The following is a 27740-nucleotide window of genomic DNA, read 5'->3' as shown; positions in this document are numbered from 1 at the left end:
GGACCCCCGGGATGTGGTTGCAGAGTAGCTTTTGGGGGCTGTGGGTAAGGACAGAAAACTCCCTCCTTTCTCTCACTCCCAACCAAGCCTGAGTCCCCTGGGAAGCTGGAGTCTGCTTGTGGAATGGGACGGTGACCTAAGGCAGTCTTGGGTGTTCAACTGCTCAGCTCACCGGTTCCCTTCCTGACATCTGCCCCAGTCCCTCGATGCTCCCCAGCTCTGCTGGGCGTGGGGAGGTGCAGCAGTAGCTGAGTGGTGGGATCCGGTAGCACAGACAGGCACCAAACCGTGACAGGTGCTGGGTCACCACGCCTGATGTTCTGGTGGGGGTCAGTACCGTGTGTGTGCTTAGATCCCGGTACCGCCACGGTGCCATGGGGTGTACAGGGCTAGCGAGTGTCCTTGCTGTAACTGGCAGAAGAAAATGTCTTCAGAAGAAAGATTTGTTGGGGAACTAATGCTGTGATTGGTTTGTTTCTTCACTTCTTTATCCTAGGTGAACGATTTGCTGCTAAAATACATGAGGAAAATAGCTCTTCCTTTCATTGCACCAGGAAGTGCGAAAGCTTTGCAGGAGAACAAAGTGATTAAAAGTAAACTAGGTCTGGGGCTCACCATTCTTACAGCAGTTGAAATTCTTGGGCTGCCAGCATTTAAAAGCGATCTGGCTGACCTGTGTAGCCTCTTGTGCTTGGATAAAGTGTCACCACAAGCCATACTGGATGAAATTAATTATATAAAAAAGGTGTTTGCAGGAGTCACTAGGTATGTATGTTACTGGAACACTTACAAGGTAACTAACTCGGCTGGTTTTGCTGCAAGCATAGCAGCCTGTGATAAAGCAATAAGGGAATCAACTCTCTTGTGTCAGAGAATCAGAAAAAAATCAGATTTGAAGGGATCTCTGGAGATCTCTGTTCCAACCTCCTGCTCGAAGCAGAGCTAACGTCCAGGCAAGGGTGAGTCGAGTTCTGAAAGACTCCAGGGTGAAGCCTGCACCACCTCTCTGGAGCCCTCTTATAGTCACATACCTTTTTTGACGTGAACAATGTTTTACTTTTGTCCAAACAGGATTTCCCTTATTGCAACTTGTCACTGTTGCCAGAGTAGTAGATTGAGTTAAAACTGCTATTTTTTCTTTATGTATAAAAATCTTATTTGTTATCCTTTTCTATAAAGCAGTTTCTAGCTTCTTACCAGTTTGCTATTCCTACTTATAAACTCCAGTGATCAGGATCATCATGTGTTTACTCCTTTAAATTTAAATGCCATATTTGGATTCTTCCTGTCTCCTCTGACATGTATCATTACACATTTCTTGTTGATTTTTTTTTTCTCGGAGTGCCTTCTTATTAGACTGTTACCTAACTGCTTATCTGGTACTCAGACTTCTAGTTTGTCACTTGCACAGCTGCAGCTCTTACATTTCCTTTTGGAGGCCTTTGTAGTATTTCAGCCCAACCAAGGAGGCCAAGAATTGTCCCTCAAAAGTGCACCTATGTCACCCAATCCCTGACTGAGCTGGAGGGGCTCACGTGGAAGCTCTAGCTACAGTATTGGTACTTTTTCTTAGTACTATATTAGTAGGGTTTGTGCAGAGAGATTCAGGTAAGATTACAGCTTTGAGTCTTAAACTTTTACCAAAAACAAAGATTGACCTAAAATAATTATCAGAAGTGTTTTGAAGGTACATAGCAAGATTGAGATGTAGCCACAACAACATTCTTGAGTCTTGTAAAAAGCTATTCTTTTACTGTGTCTGTTTTGGTATTTTTTTTTTTCAGCTTGAACGTTCACCTGACAAACTTGTGCCAGAGATGCATTGATGACCAAGTAGACCAGTGGGTGTGGATTATTCCTCTTCTGCATTTCTTTACTCCTCCTTTGCAGTATGACCACTTGCCAATGGAAGAAGATGTCTGGGCAGGGCTGGAAGGGCTTCCATTTGCTGAAACAAGGAAGAAGCAAGATACGTGAGTTTTCCAGAATTACTAGTTATATCCAGTGCCTTGACATTGCAGTTGGTCACCTTTCTTTTTTTTAAAAAACAAGAGTAAAAAAAAAGAGATAAATGTAGTGTGTTGACGGTGGGTGTTTGGGATATATGAACAGACACTATATTGGTTGCTCAGACTATGGTCTGTGGCAAAGCTGTGCAGTATATTACCGTTCAGACCCAAACAACCCTTAATTCTGCAAGCCATGGAGCAGCCTGTGTGGTTGGTGATGCCTGGTGTGAGTTAAAGCGTCTCATGATAGGTGTTGTGCAGAATCTGAGCAAGACCTGGAGTCTATTTTTCTTGAGCGCTTCTGCTCAATAGTTTGACACTGCTTCTGCAATTACTGGGTCTTGGGGTCTTCTGCTGATCTTCAGCTGTAAATGAAAAAAGCAGAGGAGTGAGAATAAGAGCCCTCCGTGGGCTGAACAAGCTTTTAACCTTTTATACCTTGAAAACTTGAAGATTTTTTTTTTCTTCCGTCCAGGGGGACCCTACTGCAACTAATGAAAGAAAAGAGATACTTGATGGACCTTGACAGGACTCTGGTCAAGTCCTGGATCTGTGTGCTGCCCCTGGAGAGTCTGGCTATATTTATAGAAGACTTCTCCAGTGGTTTGTTAGTTACTCTTCAAGGTGTTTCTTACAGATTAGAGAACATCGACCTTTCGTGGAACAGTTCTAAGGTTTGTCTTCTGGCAGCTTTACCCAGCTAAGGGATAAAGGCTGGAACTGGACTGTAGTGTTCCTTTTAGCAGAACTGACTGTCGCTGAAGGGAGTGTGGTTGGTATCAAGTCAGAGCACAAAGAGCTTAAAATTTAGCTAAAAGCAAAAATAGTTGCTCTGAAGTCGGAGACTCCTAAGAGGAGATGAGAGGGTATATCTGTAGCAAAAAAATCTTGTTGGCATTGATAAGAGAAGGGTATGATTATCTGGATTTGCTCTTAGTCACTGGTGGCAAATATTTTAATCCTGAGATCCTCAGGTGGCTGCCTGGAACTATTTTTTGCCCAGCTCTTGGAGGCTTGGGCAAGGTGCTGCTGATTTGAGAGATTTTCCTGCCTGTTGTGAAAACACCTGTATTTGTATGAGGATAGCAGGAACTGGACATTGCAACTAATAATAATACATTTTAAATCCCTGGATTGTAAGAAGTCCAGGTTTTGTTTGTACAAATAATAGCCATCTATATATTGACTCTGACATCCAATAAAAATTTTTTGCTATTTTATAGTGTATTTATTAAAGTGTTAGAGAAGGCATGAAAGAATACTGAATTCCCTCTTTCACAGCATCCCCTCAACTAATGAGAAACCAGTCTGTAAAATTCCTTCCACAGTTTAATATTTCTACCTTTCTATTCTTAGGTAGTAGAGACTCTTCTAAAGACACTGCTGTGCACCTTGGATGAGGAACAGGGCAGGTAACTGAAGTGCACTTTTGTAAGAGCATTGACCCATTTATGTGCACCATGCCTGTTGGGTGGGGTTGTGCTTGTAGCTTGAATGTGTGCATTGAAATCTCTATGAATAAAATAATCCTGTATTTCTATCCCTCTGTCAGATAGCAATGTTTTTTTAAATCCATCTGAGGGAGGGATGGTTAGTTGCCACACTGCATTCAATTCGGTGGTTTTTTTCTTTTTTTTTTCTTTTCCCTTTGAGCAGAAAAGCAATTATTCCCTTTTTTTCCTGTCCTTTAGAGCTTTGGAAGCTCGCTCTTGGCAGTCCTGCTTGAACTATTGCCTCAAGCTACACAAGATGGTCTGCAAGTATATTAAGAGTGGGAGGTGGTTCATGATCCCTGCCACTTCTGCCATGATGATTTCGAAGGTTGCCAAGCTTCAACCCACAGCAGTGAGTACCAAAGAACCATTCATGGGTTGATAGGAGCAAGATATCTAGAAGTATAACAAAAATGGTACAACAGGCTGGTTTTCGGTCATATCCATCCTCAATGAGGAAAACTTAATACTCTAAATTAACCAAGATTGTGGTACTTTCAAAAAGTTGTGAAATCACTTAATGATTTTGATTCTTCTTGAAAAAAAGTCAAATGCCTACGCTGGCTGTCACGGGTTTTGTTTTATATCTTGGTTTTTTTTCCCCTTAAACATATATTGTCTTTACTTCCTGCAATAAGCATCCTTAAGCACAAACTATTTGTAAGCATTGCATTTTCCCAGCCTCCCTCTACCCTTTATTCAAGTAGTGGTGGGTCTCTGTTGCTGGACGTGTTTGTGCTTTGAATGCATTTAGGCTGTCTCTTTTAGAAATATTTATTTATATCAGTTGTACGTTGCCCTCCTGCTTGAACTGTTCTTATTTTTGTTTTCTTCTTCCATGTATGCAGCAGGTTTCAAGAGATGCTGTGCAGGAAATTTCAGTGGTAGAAGTATTTGATGAAACTCTGAGAGACACTCGAACCTGGTTCAGAAATGCTTTAGACAAGAAGTTATTGAAAGAATACCTGGAGCATGTGACGTTCTCTTTTTCTTGGGAACTTCGGGTTTGTCATCTTCTAATAATATGAATAAAAAGCTGTTTTATAGTGGCTTAACCATAGAGTCTTTAGTCTAACGGCTCTTTGCTGGGAGCCATATCTGCTGTGGCTGGGTGAGGAATGAGGTGGGGACAGGTAGTACAGACTATTAAGCTGAGAAGCTGCATTGTTTTAAACATTAGGGCTGAAAAGCAAAGGGCTATAGTTGGTTCTGCTTTGCTCGCCTTATTTCTCCTTTTTCTTGGCTGCTCCAAGAGGCATTGCTGGGATGAGGAGCTCCCCCTTGTTGGCGTTTAGCTGGAGCTGTTGTCTTGCTCACCCTGTATGTTCTCCTGGCTGTTCTTCAGGCCTTCCAGCAGGCAAAGCAGAGAGCAGCTCCTTACAGTCTGACTCACTCTGCTCCCAGCCCTCCCTGGGACAGTTTCCACCATCAGGGTGGAAGTGGTTCATCCAAATGTCTGTCTCCTTTAGCAACTGGGACATTTTGATACTCTTTGGGCTTAAAAGCTGCCTTTTGCAGCTCTGGGAGTGCTCTTTTTCTTCTGGATGGAAACATCTGAAAGGACTGCAGGCTGTCTGAGGAGTGGTGGGGCCTCTCCTCAGTACAGTTCTTTTCATTTCCTTATTTGAATGTTAAATCTCAGTGCTCAGTGTTTTGGATTTGTTTGTTTCTCACCTGCAGGCCTGGCATGAATTTGTGAAGATCAGCTTTCCAGATGAACAGTTCACTGAGCGGTGGAAAAAGACTTTACTTGCAGATCTGGAAAGAAGAATTCAGGAGGTAGGGGACACTACAGGCAGTCACTGCGTGCTAGTGGGCCAAGTTCAGAGTGGATAGACAGTTTTCTGCTGTGCTTATAGAACAGCTTCTGGAGCCTGAACGGGCACGTGAAAGCACCGTGGCTTTGGACATAAAAATTGCCATTGCTGTTATAAAACATGTTCTGGAGGCTCAAAAATTGGACATTGAACTGTACCACAGTGTATTCTTGGTATCAGGACTCTAGTAGCCTGGTACCCTGGCTGCAGTGCCGGTCTGTTTCTAGCAGTGACCGATATCCTGATGCTTTAAAGGAAATAGCACATTTTGAGCAATTATGACCCCTATAGTTTTAAGAAACAGTGGGTGTAAAGTAAGCACGCAAGGACTTACGGATGCAAAGTTGGCGCTTGTCCCTTTTCATTCAGTGCGGAGAAATTGTGTTGTCCAGGCTCCCAAGTGTACAGCCAAACGTGTAGGTCCCTTCTAAATTGAATTCGTATATCTTCTCACCTCCTTTCTACATCAGTTGCAAAGTTCTTTAAGCTGTTGATTTTCATGGTATAATCAGGAAACAAGTGTTTACTGATGGAAGCTTGGCTTGGTGAGATGTGTATTAAGTAATCACACATTTTAGACTGAAAGATTTTTCAAGCTTTTATTTGTGCTTCGTCTCTCTTCCAGGTCCTGATAAATGAGCTGATGCATGTCTCCACTAAGAAACTTGAATTTTTCCACTTAGTTCCTTTTATTGTCTTAATAGCAGCACTCCTTCATGCTTTCAGAAGAAATGCTTTGGAAAATTTAAATTGATAAGAAATCTTCTTTTTGCCCTATAGGAGTCTCCAGTTAACCAAATCTTAGGCTACTGCTGTCAGCACCACCAGTTTACACAACTTGACTCTTCCATTGGCTGGTGTTTCTGTAATTGTGCCACAGAGGCTGTAACTGCAGCTTGCCAGGTACTGTATTTTCCCTCAGGGTATGAAAAGGAAAAGTCAAATTTTCTGTTGCATAGTATAGGGATGTGCATTTTGGTGGAAGGAGAGTCGCACATTCAGTCTCTTATTGCTTGAGTTGCTGTGTATTGTTTAAGTTTGTTAAACCAAGAAAACCCAAAAATATTGACAAGAAATCAGGAAATGAGGATCCACTTATAAAGGGTCTATGAAAAATACTTGTAATGGTGTCAGTCATGTCATACGGCTTTTTTGGGATACGCCTCGGTACTGGAGGTGTGACTTTGTGATGTCAGTGCTTGATCCTGAGGCGGATGGACACAGTAGAATCCAGAACACTGATGCATTCCTCCCCTCTTGTGCAGACTCAGAGCAATCTCCTTGACAAGATATCTTCCTACAACATGGGCCAATTCAGCCAGCTTGTATCAACTATCATCGTGAAGTCATGGCCAATCAAGAGCGGGCAATCTGGTGGTGATTTCGATGACATTTTGCACCATGTGCTCACATGGCCTGACATCAAACATGTCTTCAGTTTTAATGGTATGTCTGTTAGTTATATTCATAGGAGTCCATGAAAAGCTGTTCTCTGCCTTGCTGTTCCCACTTTGCAGAGCTGCAAACAAATGCATTAAAATTGCCCTGCTCTTGTTTTATTCCCTATCTCAAAGCTCAACATATTCAGCCCGTTTTTGGAGAGGAAAGGCTAAGGAGAGAGAGCTAGTATTCCTCTTGTGCTAATCCACAGCAGCCAGTTCAGGATTTGTACTGGACTGCTGAACCTGTAGGTCAAGTGGATTTGTAGAACATATCAGAACTTATCAGAGAAAGAAGTTAAGTTATTGGTACACAAAAATGCAAAAGTGTTTATCATGTGAATGGATCAAAATTGTGTTTCCTTCACAGGTTTTGGGTATGGGCTCTCTGTGGGAAGGACTCTGAATTGCTGCCCTGAGATCCTGGCCATTTCTGGTCAGAAAAACATGAGGGGTTGGAGGGTGGTGTGGTGAGTTCACAGGCTGTTGAGTAGGGATTCAATTGGGAAATGGAAGAACTCTGTATCATGACACTGAATAGTTATTGATTTTTGCCTAGTTCTGTGAAGCAGGGCTGATCTAGGTTTTACATGCTTTGTTTCTGGAACAGGAACAAACACACAGCTCCTAGAAAAACTTACAGGTGAAGCAAAGGATATAATGGCCACAGCAGACTCTGTATTTACGAGCGTCACCGATGACATGAAGAAAGGGTGTATCCTTGTGAAACATCTGGAAGAGATTTTGCAGCACCAGGAGCAGTTAATCTGTATCTGGGAGATAAGTAAGAAACACCGTTCAAAGGAGGCATTGTTGGCTTAGGGCATCATTGTAGTGATCGATAGCCTACTTCACCTACTTCAGTGATTAGTAATGCTAATTAGATGCTTCAGCAGTTAGCAGTGCTGCCGTTGTCTTTGTCCTTTATATGGAGCTCCTAGCTCCAGTTTGTGTTGTCTGCATTTCACTGTGGTGTTTGTGACTCTGCAAATTCAAACCTGAGTTATGGGTGCAGGGGGTGGGAAGTATCTGCCTTGTGACTACAGATGAGTTTTCTTTCAGAGCACCAGAAGCTGTTAAGTAAAGACAAAGGAGTCCTTCAAGAACTGAAAGAATTGCTGCAGAGGAGGCAAGAAGAAGTAACACTTCTCAGAAGAGAGAAAAAAGCAATAGGAACCTTTCTGAGCATGTGTAGGAAGGTGCAGGCTTCTGTGAAAGGTAGTGTTTTGGGGGAGCAATGTGAAAGTAGTGACTCCAGAAAACATAATTTTCTTTGAAAACAGCTAGATTTTGTGGGCAGGTTTTATTCTAAACCACAGCAAGGATGTGGAGGGGTGGGGGAAGTAAACCTAGAGCATTTGAGGGATCAGACGAGTGCTTGTGCATCAACTGATGTTTGTAGCGGTCCACATGGCCAATAGCATTTTGAGACTTGGCAGATTAGATGTAGTAAGCTGGACATCTGATCTCTCTGACCTATATCTCTGTTTTAAAGTGGATGTAGGTGAAGTGGAATTTCAACACTTGGAAGATCTTCGCTCAAAAAGACTAAACAGAGTTGTGAATGTGGGAGAGAGACCCTTACAGACCTACTACAGCTTGAGCCCAAAGCTGAAAGAATTTGCCCAGAAAATGCACGCTTTTAGGAACAGCCTGATCTTCCAGCAGTTCTGGGAGGAAGCAGCGCAAAAGGCAGGAGAGGAGTATGAAAGTTCAGGAGAGGAGGATGAGGAAGAAGAGGAGGAGGAGGACAGCATTGTTCCTGTATTGGACCTCGATAATGTTTTCAGCAACCTAATCTCCCCTTGTTTTGTGAGCTATGAAAGGTTGTATGATGATCTGAGATCTGGAAGTCTCGCGCTTTCTGCAGTTGATAAAATTTTTCAGGAATTCACAAATCATCCTGAAGTTATCAAAACTGAACTAAATACCATATGTAAGCTTAGACCTGGAGAAGCCAGAGATTGGGTTGACCAGCGATTTCAGCAGATCCAACAATACCATGAAATGCATTTAACTTTTGATGCTGCGAAGATCATTGCCGATGTCAAAGAGAGCTTAAACCTCTCTGGTGACTTCAGTGTCCTGGAAAACTTGTTGGACATAGTAAGTATCCCCTTCTTCAGCTCTGTACCGTCAGGGTGTTGGCTAGGAAGCTTGGGTAAATCTGAACCTTCCTGCAAGTCTGTCCCAGTCTGTCAAGAGCCACTCCTTGTCCCAAAATGCTTATTTGAGATAAAAATTAAGTGTTCAAAGTGCTTTTGTGTAACCTTTCTTAAAAGAGAAAAGATGGTATACCTCTGTTTGGTGTGGCTTTTTAGTGGTCTTTCCTTTCCCTGCTGGTGAACAGGTTGTATTTCCCATTTCCAGACTGAATATTTGTTTGCACTACTTGCCTTGTAGACAGCAAAGCTTGAATCGTACAAGACACAAAAGTTGGACTCCATCAGCCCTGAGCTTATGGATGCCAAGAGACTGCTGCAAGGGATCACAGTGAACCGTCGTGGCTGTCTGAGAGAGCTGGCCCAGCAGAAGGAGTTTGTCTGCTGGGTCAGAGAAGCACTGAGAGGTGTGTGCTGCTCACCCAGGAATTAGGCAGATAGTACTATACGGGTTGCCGGTTTGTGTGGGGGCAGAAAGAATGCCCTGCCCCTGATCCATCTGCTATCTTTATGCCTTCACAGCTTCTGGAACTGATAGAGTTACAAGCATCTCTTGCAGGTTTTGGTGTGGAAAGTGCTGTGAAGCAGTTCCTTTAAACATGCCCATGCCACTATAGTTCCATGCAGCGGAGTCGCTACCCTGCCGGGTGGCTGGGCTCAGTCTGATAGCTGCCACTATTTAGTTCAGACTTAAGAGAGCAGAGGCCATTCATTTAACAGGATGGCAGTGATCTGAGTTGTGTGTCTGCCAGCTCAGGTGTCTTACATGAACAGAGGCACACACCCTTTGCTGGCTGTGAACCTGCTGTTCAGGGCAATGTGGAGAAAAGCCAGGGCCAAGGATGTCATTAATGTGGATTAATGTGGATGCATCGCCTAATAAAATTGCTGGCAGGATGGATGGAGGGAAGTTGCACAGGAGATGCTGTTGAAAGGCATTCCTTCTGCAATTTCTGTAAAGGTGGTGATGTGGAATTGTGTTAAAGCTGCCCTTGTTGTTCATTCATGTGTTTTATCTCATTTAAGATACAAATGAGCTGAAGGTATTTGTGGACTTGGCCTCCATCTCTGCTGGGGAGAATGACATGGATGTGGACCGTGTGGCATGTTTCCATGACGCTGTTCATGGCTACTTCTCCCTGCTCTATGAGCTTAGGCAAGAGTCAGGGTTTGAGGACTTCATGCACTGCTTGATGAAGCTGTGGCGAGCCCTGGACAGTGATGAGAATCTTCCCAAGAAACTGGTGAGTTCTGCTGGAGCAGGTCCTCTCTGCATCCTCTTGTGTTTTCTGCCTTCCAAGAGTGGCTGGAAGATTGCACAGGGCAAATTGCACTTGTGTGGGGACATCACAACAGCTCTTGTTATTGGAAGAAAAATGTCTTATGTTTTTGTGGCACAAAGATTCACAGCAGCATCTGTAACTGGCATAGCACAGGTTTCTCCAGGGCAGTGCTGAGGCTTTCAAGTGTGACATGGTGTAGCTTTGCTTTTGCAAGTTTGAGTGATGGTGCAGAAGAGGGAGGGCTGATGGCTGGGAACTCTGTGTTGTTCTTTGCAGCAGGATATGTTTCTACAGCAAGAGGCATTGAAGCACTGTGGGTTCTGTTCAGCCTCCCGTGGTGTTGGTAAAGAACAGCTGTGGAGAAAGATCAGGCTGTGGCCAGTTGTCATTCCTTTCTTCCTTCCCCATCCTGAAACTCTTATGCCAGCCCAAGCTGTTTGTCCAGGACACAGATGTAATCCTGGAAAGAATTGCCAAGTCAGAGCGATTAGGGCAGTGCCATGTTTTCTCTTCCCACAGCGTGCTTCAGCTCAACACTTAGAGTGGTTGAAAACGGTGAAGGAGAGCCACGGGTCTGTGGAACTGTCATCGCTGTCGCTGGCAGCTGCCATCAACAGCAGAGGAATATATGTTCTCAGAGCACCAGGTGATGGCCAAAAGGTGAGGCTGCTTGGTTTTCCCTCCCTTCCTGCAGATAATATGTCATGTTGGTGACTGTCAGAAATGTGCTGTAGCTTTTCTCCAACTTTGCATGGCTCCTTTTTGGGGGCTGCTGCCTCCTAGGTGCTCCCCTTGCTGGGCGTAGCACTGCCTCAGGAGTGGAGCCTCAGTGCACACCAGCGCTAATGACTTGTTCTCTGGCAGGTTTCTTTGGACAATGTCCTGCGCTTCACCCTCCCAGGGAGCTCTGGGGATAATGAATCATCATTGAAATACTCTCTGGCAGAGCTCCGTGAACTGCAGAACAAACTGATGCTCATGTCGGCAAAGGGAGAGCAAGGCTTGGAGGTGGAGAAGTTCTCTGAGGTCAGATTTCAAACTGAGTGGGTTTCTGATGTTGAGGCTGGGGTTGGATTTTGCCTTAAGTATCAGCTTTTAAGACTGGTTTACAGCTGAGTTACTGGGGATGAATAGTAGCAGGCAGATAGATGTTCCTACCTCTCTGGTTCCCTACTGAGGTGGAACTAAGCTGGAGACTGGGCAGTGGACTGGTACCCTCATCCTCTGGCTCTGCTGGGGATGGCTTCTGGCCCAGAGGGTTGCTGTGCTTTTGTAGCAAGCTGGGGTTACCTTACTGGCTTCCTGGGGATACTGTTAAAAAGCCACAGAGAGCCTTTTGTTACTCTACAAGGCCTGACACACCTGGCTTGGGATTAAAGCCTTTATTTTGATAGGAAGTCTTTCCTGTGGTTTCATGACTGAGACTTGTCTTGATAAATCAGCTTAGTTTTTTTTTTTCCCTCTGTCCTTACACAGATCTTTTCCAATGTCCAAAGACTTGCACAGGCCTTTATTGACCTTTATTCAGCTGGCAACATGCTCTTCCGCTCCTGGCTTGCTTACGTGTATTGTTCACCTGAAAGAGAATCATGTGTTCTTATAGACTTCTCTTTGGGACTGACCCCAGTGCTAGAAGGGCAAGGAGATATCATGGCTGTGCTCCCAGGCCTCTGCAAAACAATGGAGAGCATCCTGGAGAGCTGGAAAAGCTTCATGTATGAAAAACGATTCCAGCATTTCTACCTGAACTACTACACTGCTGAGCAGCTGGTCTATTTGTGCACAGAACTGGGGAAGGGGACGCCCAGCCAGGGTGCCCTGATGATGCTTTCATTCCTAAAACACAACTGCACTGAGCAGGATATCCTCAGAGCCTCTGGGAGTGAGGTCCCTCCCAGCCCCAGGAAGGCTATTTCTGACTTCGAAGTGATGCTGGATGGGGTGAAGGGCCTGACTGTACAGCTGGAGTACATCTGGGAGTGCTACATGAACAACATGGACTCCTTCCTTCCAAACTGCCTGGATATTGATACACTTGGTGAGCGGCTGAAGAATCTGGCCAGCTGTGAGAGGGAGTTTGTCACAAGAGACTTTCCACAGGATCTCCTGTGTGTTGGTCAGCCCAACCTCATCACATGCCCTCGCTCTGAGGTGCTCACATCTGCTCTGGCTATTTACATGAACAGTCCCAACCAGCCCCTTCCCACTTTTGATGAAGTTCTCCTGTGCACTCCTCAGACCACTGCTGAGCAAGTGGGGCTCTTCCTCAGGAGGTGCTTCATTCCCTGCAGCAGAGGGGAGAAAATTTACACGATGCTATATGCAGATGAGCTGAGTTACGATGTCAGCTGCAGAATGGAGGAACTATTCCAGCACCTGCAGCACTACAGCAGCGCCTATCGCCTTGTCATTCTGTGCAACTGCAAGAGGGAACACAGCTACATCCCTTCTGTCTTCAGCCAGTACAAAGTGCACATGATACCCCAGAGGTCACTAGCTGAAATCCAGCAATACCTTCAGCACCACTATAGAGTTGCTCAGCCGTCAAGCTCAGCTGCTTCTGTGTTCAAGGACAACATGTGTGTTGGGATTGTGTCCTCCAAAAGAGCTGGCATGGGTAAGATGTCACATGCAAAGCGGGGTCTGTCGAGTGTTAAAACACAGTGTGGGGCTCACCTTGCCAGGTTTTCTGCCCAAGACATAAGCATCTAGGCAAAAAGGATGATTCAGACTATAGTCAGTGGAGTGAGGTGAGAGCTGTAAGGACAGCTCATCTTGTCTTGAGATAGGCATCTCTACAGATGGCTCATCTTGCTAATCTCACACCTGTCTTTTTCTATTGACTTACATCATTAACATAAACTATATAGGTAATGCTGGATAAGAGGAATCTGGCCTGCTAAAGTTAAAATAAGCCTGCAGGAAAATATACGTGAGACGGGACAAGGGTTGTAAAGCCTGCCTGTTTTTCTTGCATAGGAAATGATTGTTGGCTGCCTCTTAATGCAAAGGAGGAGCAGAAAAGGCCCTGACTCTGTGCAAGCACTGCTCAACAATAACAAAAACATCTCTCTATGTTATAAAGAGTTTCCAGCACATATCCAAAACATAGCCCCATACTAGCTACTGTGAAGAAAACTAACTCTATCCCCACCAAAACCAGCACAACTTATTAAACTGTCTTTATCTCAGCCCATGAGATTTTTAACTTTTAACTCTTCTGATTCTCTCCCCATCCCTCCGGGGGCAGTGAGCGAGCAGCTGCATGGGGCTTAGTTGCCAGCTGGGGTTAAGCCATTACAAGTACCACCCTAATGAAAAAGGTTGGGATCAAAAGGGAAAGTGTGCTACATTATTTTTCCAGGGATTAGTGAGAAAATCCAGAATAGTTTTGGTAACAAATGGCATCCTTTGTCACACTTCAGAAACCCAGGGCAGCTCTGGAGTATTACCTGCGAACGGCTGCTGCCGTAGCTTCAGTCTGGAAGGCTATACAAATCCACCTTTTTTGTTGTGTTACAAACTTCTCATACTGCTGAGGGTGAGTTTGGAGCTTCCAAAGGGTTGGAAGAGACAGCTTTACCCAGACACCCATAACTGGGAAGTGTTTGTGGAATGAACCTGCCGCAGCCAGCTCCTGCACTACATACAGCATAAAGGGGGTGATGGGATGTAGCCAGTGGACAGGGAATGGTCTTTCCATTCCCCCTGTTAATCTGGGAAGCAGCAGATACAGACTACAGCCAACTGCAAACAACAAACCCAGATCATTGGCATTGCCCGAATACTGGCAAAATTAGTTTCTACAGGATAAGAGAGGAAACTTGAGGGTGCTTTTATCTTTGACAACAACCATTTTTTGCCCCATGTTTTCACTTCAGAAGCATCCACATAATAGAGTAGATTCAAGTCCTAATAAAAAGTAAAGCCTTTCTCAGGTAGCCTAAGCAAAATAAGCCATGTGGGTAACACAGCCTTCAGTAGCCAACAACAGCAATGGGTTTGAGTCCAGGCTGCAGCCGCTTTAACCAGACTTAGGCTTTGTTCTTCTGGAATGTCTTTCAAGAAGGTTCAGAGATCTCGGAGGACAGGGTACTTAAGCATTTGACTTCTGCCTTTCTATTATGACCTGAATATGATGTATTCAATATTGATGGCTTCAATTCTTTTGGCCTTTTTTTTATGGTAACAGGGAAATCTCTGTATGTGAAGAGGCTACATGAGAGGCTGCAAGCAGAGCAGCCGCCTGAATACAAAAAACTTCTGAAAACCATCAGACTAATTGAACCAGAAGTGGATGAAAATAAAGTGCTAAAATATCTTCTGCCTTTTCTGAAGAGAAAACACCAGACCAAGCCCATGATATTCCATTTTGATATCACCTCTTCTGTAAGTACATCCCTCCCACAGGTGCCTTGTCCTAGAAGTTCTTTGTGGATCCTTGCGGAAGTTGTTTCTTTAAAACTTTTGTTTCTTAATAAGCTATTTCACTAGGATGTGTTTTCTAATTGTTGCTTAAGTAAGTAACACAAAGAACTCTTTACCATCAAGGTGGTTGAACTCTGGAACGGGTTTCTCAGAGAAGCTGTTGAGTCTCCAGCCTTTGGAGATACTAAAATCCTGACTGGACATGGTCTTGGGCAACCTGCTGTAGCTGAGCCTCCTTTGACTGGGGGGGGCTGGACAAGGTGCTCTCCAGAGATCCTTTCCACCCTCAACTGTTTTATGATTCTGTGAAGTTATAGTGAGTAAATCAAAAGGAAATGCATGTGTCTTGTCTTGTGATAGGTGCAAAGTGGAATTCCAGAGTTTCTGTTCAAGCTGTTGGTTTTGCAGTATCTGACAGATAATAATGGAAATCTGTGGCTACGACAGAAGTGCCATTTGTATATCATTGAAATCCTTGAGGTATCACCAGTGCCAAGTAAAGCAGCAAGACATGTATGTACACAGCAATGCTTGATTTCTTTGAATTTCTCATTCATTCTGCACATATGTTTGTATATAGCTGCACATGAGTTGTAGAGGCTATATAGCATAGGAATTCCCTGTTTGCATCAGGCTATACTGTGCGTCTCCGTTACGAAGTGGTGTCCCTGGTGTAGTACAAGGTAATGCTAAAACTAGACAGTAAATGATACCTGTTGTGGTTTTCTTGGGTTGATAATTTCTGAAGGCTTGATAGTCCAAGCCTCACTGGCCCCACTGTAACATTTGTAAGAAACACAAAAATGCAAAATCTAGTCTTCCTTGTGTTACTTTACATGTTTGAAAGTACTAGAATATTTAAATGCAGCCAAAAGAACAGTGTGTAGAAGTGACAGGGATAAATAACAAGTTTCTTGGGCTTAGTTTTCTTTTTCTTTGAGGCGGCACTGAGAAAGGGCTGGAGGTAACGAAGGACTAGTGTTACAGGAAGGAGACCTTAGGAGGAAATAGGATTAATTGTTGTGACGCCTTTAAAGTGGAAAAAGTGATGCACAGGGGAAGAAGTGTCACGGTTGTATAGGTTAGCTGTTGTTATTCAGTTAGGTCTGTGATTTTAGGCAAGAATACTGTAAGACCAGGCTAAATAAACTGAAGAAGATTAGAGCTACAGCTTTGTGATGACATATTTTCTTTTCCTTTACTCCAGGTGTTAGTGAGCCAGAAGTATAATTTCTTTGATGTGTTCCCTAAAGTAACATGCAAGTCTCCCAAGGAAGTACTAGAAATGGAGACACTTGGGAACCAGTCTGGGGATGTTTCAGACCCAGGAATGGATGAGGAGGAATTTTGCAGTGAGGCTTTCCAGAGACCTTTCCAGTATCTGAAAAGATTTGACCAGGGGTGCAATCTGGACATGTTCTGTTACGAAGCGCACTCTGTGGAAGGGAACACGGCAGAATGCCTGCAGCAGTTCCTCCTGCACTGCGGGATCACAGATCCCTCCTGGTCAGAACTCCGAAACTTCACATGGTTCCTCAATGTTCAACTGAGAGACTGTGAAGCTTCTGACTTTTGCAACCCTGTCTTTGTCCAGGACACTTTGCAAGGTTTCAAGAACTTTGTTGTTACCTTCATGATTTTAATGGCGAGGGATTTTGCAACACCTTCCCTGAACATTTCTGATCAAAGTTTGGGAAAGCAGTCTTCTGACCTGGAGAACATTGCAGAAGATGATCTTCTTCCTTTCCACATTCGGAGAAAGTGGGAGTCCAAGCCTCATCCATATTTGTTCTTCAATGAAGATCGTGAGTCCATGACATTCATTGGTTTCCACTTGCAGCGTAATGGCAGTGGCAGTGTTGATGCCATTAATCCTTTGAATGGCAACATTATCAAGAAAAATGTCATGACTTCCCAGTTGTACAATGGCTTGTTAGTCCAAAAAGTTCCCTTCAATATTTCATTTGATGGGTTGCCTCGTTATGAGAAGCTAGAGAAACTTTGCATGGTTTTGGGAATCCCGTGGGTGATGGACCCTGATGAGACATATGAACTCACAACAGACAACGTGCTAAAAATGTTGGCTATTGAGATGCGATTCAGATGCAACATCCCAGTTGTCATCATGGGAGAAACAGGCTGTGGGAAGACCAGACTTATAAAGTTTCTGTGCAAGTTACGCAGAAGCTTTCTAGAGGTAGAGAACATGAAGCTTGTAAAAGTTCATGGAGGTACTACTGCAGAGATGATTTATGCCAGGATCAAAGAAGCAGAAGCTCTTGCTAAAACCAATAAGGAGCAGCACGGGTTGGACACAGTCCTCTTTTTCGATGAAGCCAACACAACAGACGCTGTAAGCAGCATCAAGGAAGTTCTGTGTGACCACACGGTACAAGGGAAGCCTTTGGACTCTTGCTCTGGCTTGCGGATCATAGCAGCCTGCAACCCTTATCGTAAGCACACACCAGAGATGATTCAACGCTTGGAATTAGCTGGGCTGGGCTACCGTGTCAAAGCAGAGGAGACAAAGGACAAGCTTGGATCAATTCCACTGCGGCAACTTGTGTACCGGGTCCATGCGCTCCCACCCAGCATGATCCCCCTAGTGTGGGATTTTGGGCAGCTGAACAACTTAACTGAAAAAATGTATATACAACAGATTGTGCAGAGAGTTACAGAACACATCCCAATGGGGCAGTCTGAAGCAGAGGTAATTACGGAAGTGCTTTTTGCTTCCCAGCAATACATGAGGCAGAGGGACGATGAATGCAGCTTTGTCAGCCTGCGGGATGTGGAACGCTGCATGGAAGTTTTCAAGTGGTTTCACAAGCACAGTGAACTACTGCTGAGGGGACTGGAGAAGTACCTTGCTGAGAAGAGAGCTCCAAAGAGCACTGTTGAGAGAAACAATGTTATCTGGTCCTTAGTGCTGGCAGTCGGGGTCTGCTATCATGCATCCTTGGAAAAGAAGGAGGCATATAGGAGTGCTATCAGCCAGGTCCTTCCAAAACCTTATGATACCCAGAAAAAGATTTTGGAAGAAATCTCCCTGATGCAGGACTTATTCCTGAGTGGTGTGCACCTCCGAGATACCATAGCAAGAAACCTGGCCTTGAAGGAAAATGTCTTTATGATGGTCATCTGCATTGAGTTGAAAATCCCTCTTTTTCTTGTTGGGAAGCCTGGGAGCTCCAAATCCCTTGCAAAAACCATTGTGGCCGATGCTATGCAGGGCCAAGCAGCTCATTCAGATTTGTTCAAGGACCTGAAGCAGATCCATCTAGTGTCTTTTCAGTGCAGTCCTCTCTCCACTCCAGAGGGAATCATAGGCACTTTTAAGCACTGTGCTCGATTCCAGGAAGGGAAGAACTTGGAGGAGTATGTCTCAGTGGTGGTTTTGGATGAGATTGGGCTGGCAGAAGACTCTCCCAAAATGCCCTTGAAGACTTTGCATCCGCTTTTGGAAGATGGCTGCATAGATGATGTCCCTCTTCCTCACAAAAAGGTGGGCTTCATCGGGATTTCCAACTGGGCTTTGGATCCTGCTAAAATGAATCGAGGCATCTTTGTCTCACGTGGAGACCCCAGCAAAGACGAGCTCATAGAAAGTGCAAAGGGGATTTGTTGCTCAGCACGAGGGGCTTTGCAGAAGGTTGAACAGTATTTTTGTCACTTTGCAGATGCATACGAAAATATTTGCAAGGCCCAGGACAGGGAGTTCTTTGGTTTGCGTGACTACTACAGCCTCATAAAGATGATTTTTGCCTTAGCTAAGAGCTCTAGAAGTGAGCTGACACCTCAAGACATAGCTGAAGTTGTTCTTCGTAACTTTGGTGGCAAAGATGATGTCAATGCCTTGAAAATATTCACCTCCCAGTTACCAGAAAAAGGAGACATACATGCTCATGATATCAGTAGACTTGAGCTGATACGACAAAACATTTACAGCAGCAGTCAGGATGGTGATTGCAGGTACCTGCTTGTGTTGACTGAGAATTATGCAGCACTGCAGATCCTCCAGCAAGCTTTTTTTACTGCCCGGCAACAGCCAGAAATTATCTTTGGCTCCAGTTTCCCTAAGGACCAGGAGTATACCCAGATATGCAGGAACATCAACCGTGTGAAGGTCTGCATGGAAACTGGGCAAATGGTTGTGCTCCTCAACTTGCAAAACCTTTACGAAAGCCTCTACGATGCCCTCAATCAATACTACGTGTACCTTGCTGGCCAGAAGTATGTTGATTTGGGACTGGGCACCCACCGGGTGAAGTGCCGAGTGCACCCAAAGTTCCGTTTGATAGTCATTGAGGAGAAAGACGTAGTATATAAGCACTTTCCCATCCCGCTGATCAACAGGCTGGAAAAGCACTACCTGGATATCAGTACTGTCCTGGACAAGGGGCAAATGGAAACTGTGAAAGAGCTGAAGAAGTGGGTGCATGAGTTCACTGCAGCCAATACAGAAGGGCACTTCATAAACAACCAGAAATATAGCCCTTCTGATGTGTTTGTGGGTTACCACTCCAATACCTGTGCCTCAGTGGTTCTTCAGACAACGGAAAGGCTGAAACCAGTGTGTCCTCCTAACAAACTCATGACCCGTGTGAAGAAAGAAGCCCAGCTGGCGCTGCTGAACTGTGCCACCCCAGACTCTGTGATCCGCCTCTGCAACGCGATGGGTTTGTTTATGGCAGATTCTCTGGCCAAAACATACTTCAGGCAGCAGCAACACATGTCTTTTGCAGACTTCCTCCGAGCTCATGTCCACACTCGGTCCGGGTACCAAATGGTCTTTACAGAGGTGAGTATCTTACAGTGTGCTCTCAAAACCCTCCCAACCTGCACTGAGGTGTTTGGTTTGTACGGCTAGGGCTGCGTAATGGCTACACCCGAGCACACCTGAACAGCCGTGCTGCTTAGTGCCCAGGTGTGCGGAGGTGGGTGTTTCAGCAGGCGTGGTGTTGCATCCTGAAGAATCTAATACCTCTGCTATGTGCGAAGCAGTATTTGATGCTCCCTGGAAAGCAGGGGTTTTAAGTAAGTTTGGGGAGCTGATGCATCTCTTTACTTTGGAAGTAGTTCTGTCTTCGTGAACACAGCCAGCAAAACAGGATACTGGCTGTAGAAAAAGTCACCAGGAGGCTTTGAACCCTTGTTTCTTTGTCTGCCTCTAGTCTTAAAGATACAAAAGACTTTTACCCAGCTAGGCAACAAACAGCCAGAGGTCTCGTGGGCCTTCAGTGGGATAGCTCTGGCTTACTGTTGCCTAGTATCAAAACTAAAGAATTTCAGCTGAGATTGGCTGGAGAATTTCTCCCTCTCCTGCCTCACACGGAAACGACATGCTTCCTCTTTGGGCTGGACTTGCTGCTCCCTGAGAGCACTGCAAGGAAGGCAGCCTAGCAGGGAAGGCATGCTACAGGGGTTCATGAGAAGTTTCTCAAAGCCTTGGTTGCCCCGTCTCAGCTGCCACGCTGCCCCGTCTCTGGCAGTACCAAGTCATTGTGTCCAGCTACCCAGCAGTGGCCCTGGGTTGGTGTAACAGACTATGCTGACCCTTTGCCAGTGCAGGGTGAATAAATGTTTTTTTGGGGTACAGCCCAGCTCTGCAGCAATGTATCAGCATCTGGGAGCATAAATGAGCAAGTCCCTACTGCCTTCCTACTGCATTCCTGAGCAAAGAACAAACCTATATGTTGTACTCCCAGGTCACCACCTTCTCGAGGCTTCTCACCAGTGCTGATGTTGCTTGCCTGGAGAGAGAAGTGCAGGGTAAAGCGGAAAAGCCTCAAATCCTGTTCCTGCAGCAGTTTGATACAGAGTACTCCTTCCTGAAGGGCATCCGGTGAGTCTGTTTTTGCATTATCCTGCTCTGAACAGGCTGCCATCTGGGTGGAAGATGAGTGGGCAGAACATTTCGAGTAACACATATGGAAAAGGGAGGCAAGAGGCCATGCTGTGCTGAACAGCAACTGGCTCAGCACAAACTGTATTAGCTCCGTCATACTGAGAGGGGTTTTTGAAGTTATACCACCCCTATAAGGATGGGTGTTTTAATGTCTCCTCCTGTCTGCAGCAGCCAAAGCTAATGTGGAGTGACTACTTCTACAGTCTTTAATGTTTTGTTTTTACACTTAGTGACTTCTTTTAAATCCCCTTTCACTCTTCAGAGATTTCCTTGATGCCACATCAGGAAATAAAATCCTTATTATTCAGACAGACTTTGAAGATGGCTCTCAAAATGCCCAGCTCATCGCCTCAGCCAAGTAAGTTAAGTGTGAAGTGGTTCCCAGCTAGCTGTTCTGCTTGGTGACTCCTCACCCCCATTTGATTATTAGTGCTGTTTTGGGTTTTCAGAATCAGGAATACGTAATCTTTTGTGTATTCTGTAATGGAATAAATCTAGAAGCACTAATTGTATTTCAAATAATAATTCCTAACCCAAGTCAAAATAAAGCAAGCTGAGTCAAATTACCAGATAATCTCCTTCAAAGTGTGAATTCTTGCCTTTGGCTTTGGAAGTCCTGAAGAGCTGAGGACCAGTGTTATCATTCGAGGCACAGCTAGAGGTGGCAGGCTTGGCACAGCCAGCTGGGAGGAAGGGGTGAGCGAGTCACTTATGTCTGTATGGGGGAAGAAATGTGCCCTCTTAGAGGAAAGACTTGCGGCCATGAACTTTTGTCTGTCTTTGATCTGTCAACAGCATTTCTTCTTTGTTGTAGATACACTGTTGTTAATGAAATCAACAAGATGGACCTGGGAGAGGTCTCTGTCTTTGTTTACTTTATTATGAAGCTTTCCCGGGTGGAAGGCGGGATGTCCTACGTGGGATTCCATGGAGGTAGGTCTGGCAATCTGTCACTCCTCACTCTTCAGCTGGCTTCAGGGAAACATACCATTTCTCTTATTCACCTTCCTTTTTTTATACTTAAAATCTGGATCAGAGTGTCCTGTGGGTTGTCAGAGCTGCTTCTCTTACCCACACACTGCCCCTGGGGGGTCCAGTACCTTGGAGTCCCAGTCTCCATTGTGAGAGCACCTTGCCTTGCCCACTGACAGATGAGTCCTTTTCCTAGTCAGCTGGAGAGCAGCAGACAAACACGATGCTAACTGCATTGGCATATTGCCCTTCAGGAGGCTCCTGAGTGTGTGCTTACGTGTTCTGCTTTCAGTAGCAAGGTTCCTGCTGTGTGTGGTGGGTTCTAAGAGCCTGAAAGCCCCGGCAGTGTGCACGCCCCTTTATTCAGGGCAGTATGCATTAGCACGTCCAAAGTGAATTGCTACTTTCCCTTTACATCAAGAAGTGAGAGTAAGTGAACGCGGAATGTGAACTGCTAGCCCACAGGTACTGGGAGATAATTCTTGGCAAGCTCTTTTAGAAGACCACGCTGCAGGCATGTAACGATTTTTTTTTTTGTCCTCTGTCTTTAGGACTGTGGCAGTCAGTGCATATAGATGATCTCCGCAGATCCAAGGACATGACTTCTGATATGACTGTCCTGCAGAACCTCACCATCAGCCAGATGTTCTGTGAGGATCCAGGTAAAACCAAAGGTGAGCTGCATGCTGGCTATGCCAGCCAGCGGTGTTGATGCGCCAGTGGGCAAAGGGGAGATGCGGTCCCAGACTTGGTGCTAGCATTACTTATGCCTGATATGACATCTAATGATTTTCCCTGCTCAGTATCTGTGTTTTGTGGGGGTCACTACATGGCTACCAACTTGCATTTGTATTTAGTTCATTACTGCAACTTTGGGTCCTCAAGTAAGTTAATTTGGTAGTTTTCCCTTTTTCTTTGGACAAAAATGTGGTATTTGCACTGCCCAACACCCTGAGTGCTCTGTCTCAGCATGGGAGGCAGCAGATGCTCCATGGCAGAGACCACTGACAAGGAGACACCCCAGAGAATGTCTCATTTGCATGAATATAGATCTGTTCACCTACACCTGTAGGAAGGTTAGAAAAGACTTCTTTCCCCTCATTTTTTTTCTTACACTTTTTTTTCACCGTACTGCCCTACAGGATTCTGTTAAAGCTTAGTGCATTAGCTCTGAGTGTTGTATTTCTTCCAGTTCTTGCTGCATGAAGCTTGACAGCCCTAGTGCTGTAACTGTGTTTAGAGAGGTGAATCTCAGTTACTCATGCCGGTCATAATGGATCTCTGACAGATGTTCAGCTGCTCTGGGATGCAGTTGCTAAATAAGCTCTTATGTGACTGATGCAGAAGTGTTCTGCTTCTTTCTAATAAAAATTCTACACCTTAGTTGTAGCTCTGCCTGCGAATGGAGAAGAACAGGAGGAAAATGAGGTGGAGGGTGAAACACCAGTGCCAGAAGCAGAGCACCATGAGGTCAGTTCAGAATACATTTATTTGCTTCTCAGCTGTCAATATGGCTCTCTGCTTTTTGTTATCCATAGGTGCAACACACCTTTTGCATGCCCATTCACTTGGAATCCATCAGGAATGCTATTTACGTCATGAATGTTAATGATCAGACAAATTCCTTCCCCTGCAGCCCCATCAAAATCAGCGGCATTAAAGAAGTAAACCATACTAAGGACCCTCTAATTCCGTAGTCATTTCACACTCTTAACTTTTAAAAATCTGTTTTAAAAGCATCTGTTGTCTTTCTACACCCTGAAGCTGAGAACTGCGATTCTGAGCCTGCTACTCCAGCTGTTTGTGCTTTCTGAGGTGTGCATTTGAAACTGTGCTGGAGTTGGCTGTGGACTTTGTGCTGCAGCTGTTAAGACTGGCTCATGTTCTCCTGACAGCATAAGCTGGAGGATGCTGAGTACAAGGGTGGCTGCATGTGGCTGTTGCCTCTCTAGTACCTAAGCATCTCCCAGGGAGGGAGTATTTTCTCCCCCTGTGGGAGTCTTAATACAAATGCTGTGTTGCATGCCAATTTGAAAGGGCCACAGAAGTTGCATCACGTACTTGATAGCAAAAGAACAATGTAGATTTGCAGCCTGAAATGAGAGGAAAACTAGGAGCTGGGATGCTGCAGGACAGGCCCTTTCTAGAGAGCACTATAATCATTTTGAGAGCAATGTGTTGGGGGCAAGGGTCTAAACCTGAAGAGTAATGAACTTATTTTCATGGTGTTCCTGGGAAGGGTGAAATCCTGAATACCACTGTTCTCCTGAGGACCTGTGTACAAAGTGCTGTGGGGATGCTACGGGACCAAAATGAAGATTTTAGTCGAAGCAGAAAGCGAATTAAGATTCTTCTTGGCCTTCTGTCCAAAGAGGATGACTTTAAAGGTATGTGCTCCCTGGCTGCAGCAGGTAGTGTCCCTGGGCATCTAGGCAGTTACCAAAACATGTAGGTTAATTCACAGGGGTCCCAAAGGTCAGTGGATCTCCCAGGCAATCTCCCAAGAGTGTGTGTGTCTATGCTTCAGTCTGCCACTCCTTTGGCTGTAGGGCTTTTACTGGAGTTCAGGTCATGGCTTTTTCTCTGGCTGTGCCAGCTCTTGTGGCTGGGTTTTTCCCCCCCTTGGCCAATTATTGAAACAATTGTAAAAGGCGGTGCTTGGTGTGATACTCAGGTTTGGATCAAATGCCAATAGAAGAGAAAATGCAAGTTCCCTGTTGTTTTCTAGCCTCTTTCCTGAAGATAACAAAGGCTCGTCTCTCCAACCTTTTGAAGAAGCAAGAGGAAAATTCATTTCACCCAAAAAACTGGGTGCTTCGGGAGGCTTCCAACCTCAGTGCTCTTCAGGAGGCAGGCACCTTCAGGTGAGGACAGCAGCAATATCTTGTAACCTGCAGGCTTCCAAGAAAAGTCTGCAAATGGCAACTGTGCAGCAGAGACAGCAGTTTTGTGTAATCTGAATATTTGCAGTGTCAGTCTGCAGTCTGTGCTGGAAACTCTCCGAAGGCAGTTGTGTCCTCTCCTGGCTCCTGAGGGAGGGGGGCTTACAGCTGAATGCGCTGTACTGGGACAGGAATGCACAAATGCACAAGTGCTTTGAGTGGAACAGTGGGGTTACAGGCAAGCCATGAGTGAGAGAAGTGTAGGGTTTTTTGTTGGGCTTTTTTCCCCTTAAAGGCAGGATTAGGACATTCTCACATGCAAATGTCAGCAATTTTTCAGGACAACCACCTCCTGATTTGCTGATGTCGTTGCTCACCTTCCCTCTGGGTTTCTTGGTCTCTTTCTGCCCCCAAAGGCACGCCTTGTGGAAGCGAGTCCAGAACGTGGTCACTCCATTCCTGGCTCTCCTGATTGCTGTCATAGACAGAAATGGCAATCTGGAGCTGTTGGTCAAGCCGGCAGCTGAGTGGGTGACAAACCTGTGGATGTTCATCTTCAGTGATACAAAACTTCTGACTGTCCCTTACAGTGTGGGTAAGAACAGGTGAGCCGCTGGAGAGAGCAGCAGGAGGGCTTGGCTGGCAGCACTGAGACCAATCCAGCACTGCTTAAAATCCTCGTGGGAGATTAACACTCCTGTTTGCTCCCTTCTGCTGTGCTGAAGGCAACAGGGCAGTCTTCCATGTTTCCAGAAGTCTGTTCTTTCTAACTTATCCCCAGTACTCCTGGGCTTTGCTCTCTAGCTCTTGGCATGCTCACACTTCTTACCCAGCCCTTGAAGCCCACGTGTCCTGCCATTACAGCCCTTTTGCCAGGGAAGACTTACTGAGTACGTCCTAATGTGACAGAGTTGGCAGGGTCAGCTCTATTAATGAGTCCTTCAGTTCTTTCCCCTTCCCTCATCCCTTTCTAGGGCTAATTTCTTGCTTTCTGCAGCTTCCTGCCTCTGTTCTCTGAATGTGTTTCCCAGGCAAAAGCCCGGTGCATTAATGATCTTTTGGTCTCCTAGCTCTCAGCCAGAGGTAATTGTGGTGCAGAACAACATGATGGTGTCTGCTGACTCTGGGAATGAGATGCCCTTCAGCTGGAGGATAAAGGAGTACTTGGATGAGATGTGGTTGAAAGCTCAATACATCCAAAACACTGAAGGTGAGAGCCTGGCTAGAGCTCATGACACAGAGCATCTCCATCTCCCTGCCCTGTCAACTTTGGTTTGTTGCTACCATGCCTCTACCCTTCTGTGACCCTGGAGTCACCTTCAATCCTTCTGTGCTCATAGGAGCCAGCAGAGCTTTGTGCAACTGGCTTTTCTTCGTGTATCTCACTATTGGTCTGTCTTGTATATTCTGTGCCCTTGTATTCAAAATGCTGTGGAAATGCAAAGAGTTAATGCCAAGATGACATTCCATAAATGACGCTGGTGCCTGGGCTAAGGCCTGGCCTCAAATCCCTTGTTAGTGCTCTGAATGAGGGGAATGCTGTATGTGTCAGTGATCAATTGTCAGTCTCTTTAGGACAGAAGCTGTGTCAAACCCAGCTTCTTCCTAATATTCAGCTTTTCTCTGCATTCTCGTTTTCCAGACCAAGCTGAGAAGTTTGTGGATATCTTCCAGAAAACTGCACTGGGAAAATTTCTCTCTACCTTGACTGAGGAAGACAGGCAGATGCTCTTTCAGTGCTATGTCACAGACTTTATTGTCTTGACCATTGGTGTGTCCTCTGTAAAGGAGCTGCAGGTCAGTGTCTGGAACAAGTGCTGGAAACCTTTTGGATGGAGAGAAGAGCGTGATGCCCATGAACATGCTTTTCTGTATCAATCTTGCCTTCTCAGCCAAAAACCCACACTTGAGACAGACTAAGAGCAAGGTGGCCACAAAGCAGATGCATTTGACACTGGCTGCTGAAATTACTGAGAGCTTACTCTGAAAAGCATGTCCATAGAAGCACCTATTAAAATTGACACATCATTTAAGGCTATCTTTGCAAAGTCCTGTTTCTCTTCTTTCAGAGAATTTTGCCAGGATTTCCAGTACAAAATTAATTGCGGAAGTTCTTTTTAAATTTTTATTCTAACTTTTTTCTAAACTTCCAGTGTCTGCGAATTGCATTCTTATCCTGCATAGAGGAATGGAAAGCAACATCTCCCAGAAGAGAGGAGGCAGTGCCATCCTTGCCTTGGGTCCACCTTGGATACAATCAGTTCAAGAGCCGCCTGCAGAACTTCACTAGGATCCTGGCTGTATACCCCCGCGTGGTTGACTACCTTATTAACCAGGAGGGAGATGGAATACCACATTCAGAGATGGTAGAGTCACTACCAGGCATTTTGTGATCCTCAACCCTAGCAGAGAGCTTTGCTTCAGTGAATTAGCTAGTGTTCAGTCTCCTTTTGATTTCAGCAACAGTAAAGCGGGGAGCACAAGCTCAGTTGGGATCCTCAGCATTAGGAGTAATCTGCTGTGTTGTCATTGTTACTAGCAGGATTTAAAATAGTTTGTCCTGCTTTTGCATCGGTTAATAGGATGTGCTAATGATCTGAGCCATGAGCATGAGAACTTCAGAGCTTAAGATAATCAAGTAGGACATTATTCAGTAGAACACATGCTATAGCAAACCAGATTGAGAGCCCAAGGTTCATAAATAATTCTGAAATGCAGCTGTTGTGTGACACTTACATCCTGTGTGTGTATCTAGGTTTTAGATGTGTTAGCTGCAATGGTGTGTGCTGAAGAGCTGGAGAATCAACTACAGGCACCCCACCCAGAGATCGGGCTGCAGAAAGTGAAGAATCTTCGTATGCCTGTTGAATTTATTTGTAAAGAGAAGGATTTGCAGAGGAGTGGGAGTCGGCGCCATCAGCTGATAAAAGAACTCGAGTATGTACCACAGATCTGCTCACAATCTTGATCTTTTGCCTTGCTGTTAGTAAGAGTATTATTACAGGCTGAACGCTGTTCTGATGCTGCTTTTCTCAAAGACTTAGCAGACTTCTCCAGGTTCCTACTAGGCTCAATTACATACCAAGCATCAAGAGCCAGGTTTTCTGTTTTTCCTCATCTCACATAGGTTCTCCTTCTAAATCTGGCAGTACCCTCCAGTGCATTCCAGATGGGTTCAGGGGTTATTTAAAGCTCTCATTAGGTTCCTGTTAACCAGCCACATCTCCCCACTTCATTCCATGTGTATAAAGACTGTGAGAGATGGGGAACTTAATTGCATCTAAGACTGAGTCTTGTCTCTTGGAAGACAAGCCCAGAGAGCTACCGTGGTTTCTCACAGACCTTGT

The 27740-nt window shown here is 45.1% G+C and overlaps 1 protein-coding gene across 2 annotated transcripts in view; it reads left to right on the top strand.

The window, feature by feature from the left end:
- Positions 1–27740, top strand: part of RNF213 (ring finger protein 213) — a 54633-nt gene that overhangs the window by 8677 nt on the left and 18216 nt on the right. For both annotated transcript variants that reach the window (XM_064467090.1, XM_064467091.1), the window contains exons 9-40: positions 497–765; positions 1785–1973; positions 2485–2683; positions 3366–3421; positions 3701–3854; positions 4354–4506; positions 5183–5281; positions 6100–6222; positions 6585–6765; positions 7369–7542; positions 7821–7976; positions 8254–8864; positions 9162–9327; positions 9947–10164; positions 10723–10863; positions 11068–11229; positions 11680–12820; positions 14396–14592; positions 14992–15144; positions 15839–19432; positions 20340–20476; positions 20802–20897; positions 21354–21472; positions 22063–22185; positions 22896–22981; positions 23751–23898; positions 24240–24375; positions 24810–24998; positions 25464–25603; positions 26036–26190; positions 26547–26759; positions 27149–27330. In XM_064467090.1, the coding sequence (XP_064323160.1) occupies positions 497–765; positions 1785–1973; positions 2485–2683; positions 3366–3421; positions 3701–3854; positions 4354–4506; positions 5183–5281; positions 6100–6222; positions 6585–6765; positions 7369–7542; positions 7821–7976; positions 8254–8864; positions 9162–9327; positions 9947–10164; positions 10723–10863; positions 11068–11229; positions 11680–12820; positions 14396–14592; positions 14992–15144; positions 15839–19432; positions 20340–20476; positions 20802–20897; positions 21354–21472; positions 22063–22185; positions 22896–22981; positions 23751–23898; positions 24240–24375; positions 24810–24998; positions 25464–25603; positions 26036–26190; positions 26547–26759; positions 27149–27330 (9860 nt within the window). The remainder of the gene's footprint in view (positions 1–496; positions 766–1784; positions 1974–2484; positions 2684–3365; positions 3422–3700; positions 3855–4353; positions 4507–5182; positions 5282–6099; positions 6223–6584; positions 6766–7368; positions 7543–7820; positions 7977–8253; positions 8865–9161; positions 9328–9946; positions 10165–10722; positions 10864–11067; positions 11230–11679; positions 12821–14395; positions 14593–14991; positions 15145–15838; positions 19433–20339; positions 20477–20801; positions 20898–21353; positions 21473–22062; positions 22186–22895; positions 22982–23750; positions 23899–24239; positions 24376–24809; positions 24999–25463; positions 25604–26035; positions 26191–26546; positions 26760–27148; positions 27331–27740) is intronic.

Source organism: Phalacrocorax carbo, chromosome 16, assembly GCF_963921805.1.
Source record: "Phalacrocorax carbo chromosome 16, bPhaCar2.1, whole genome shotgun sequence".
Taxonomy (NCBI): domain Eukaryota; kingdom Metazoa; phylum Chordata; class Aves; order Suliformes; family Phalacrocoracidae; genus Phalacrocorax; species Phalacrocorax carbo.
This window is presented reverse-complemented; position numbering and strand designations above follow the sequence as displayed.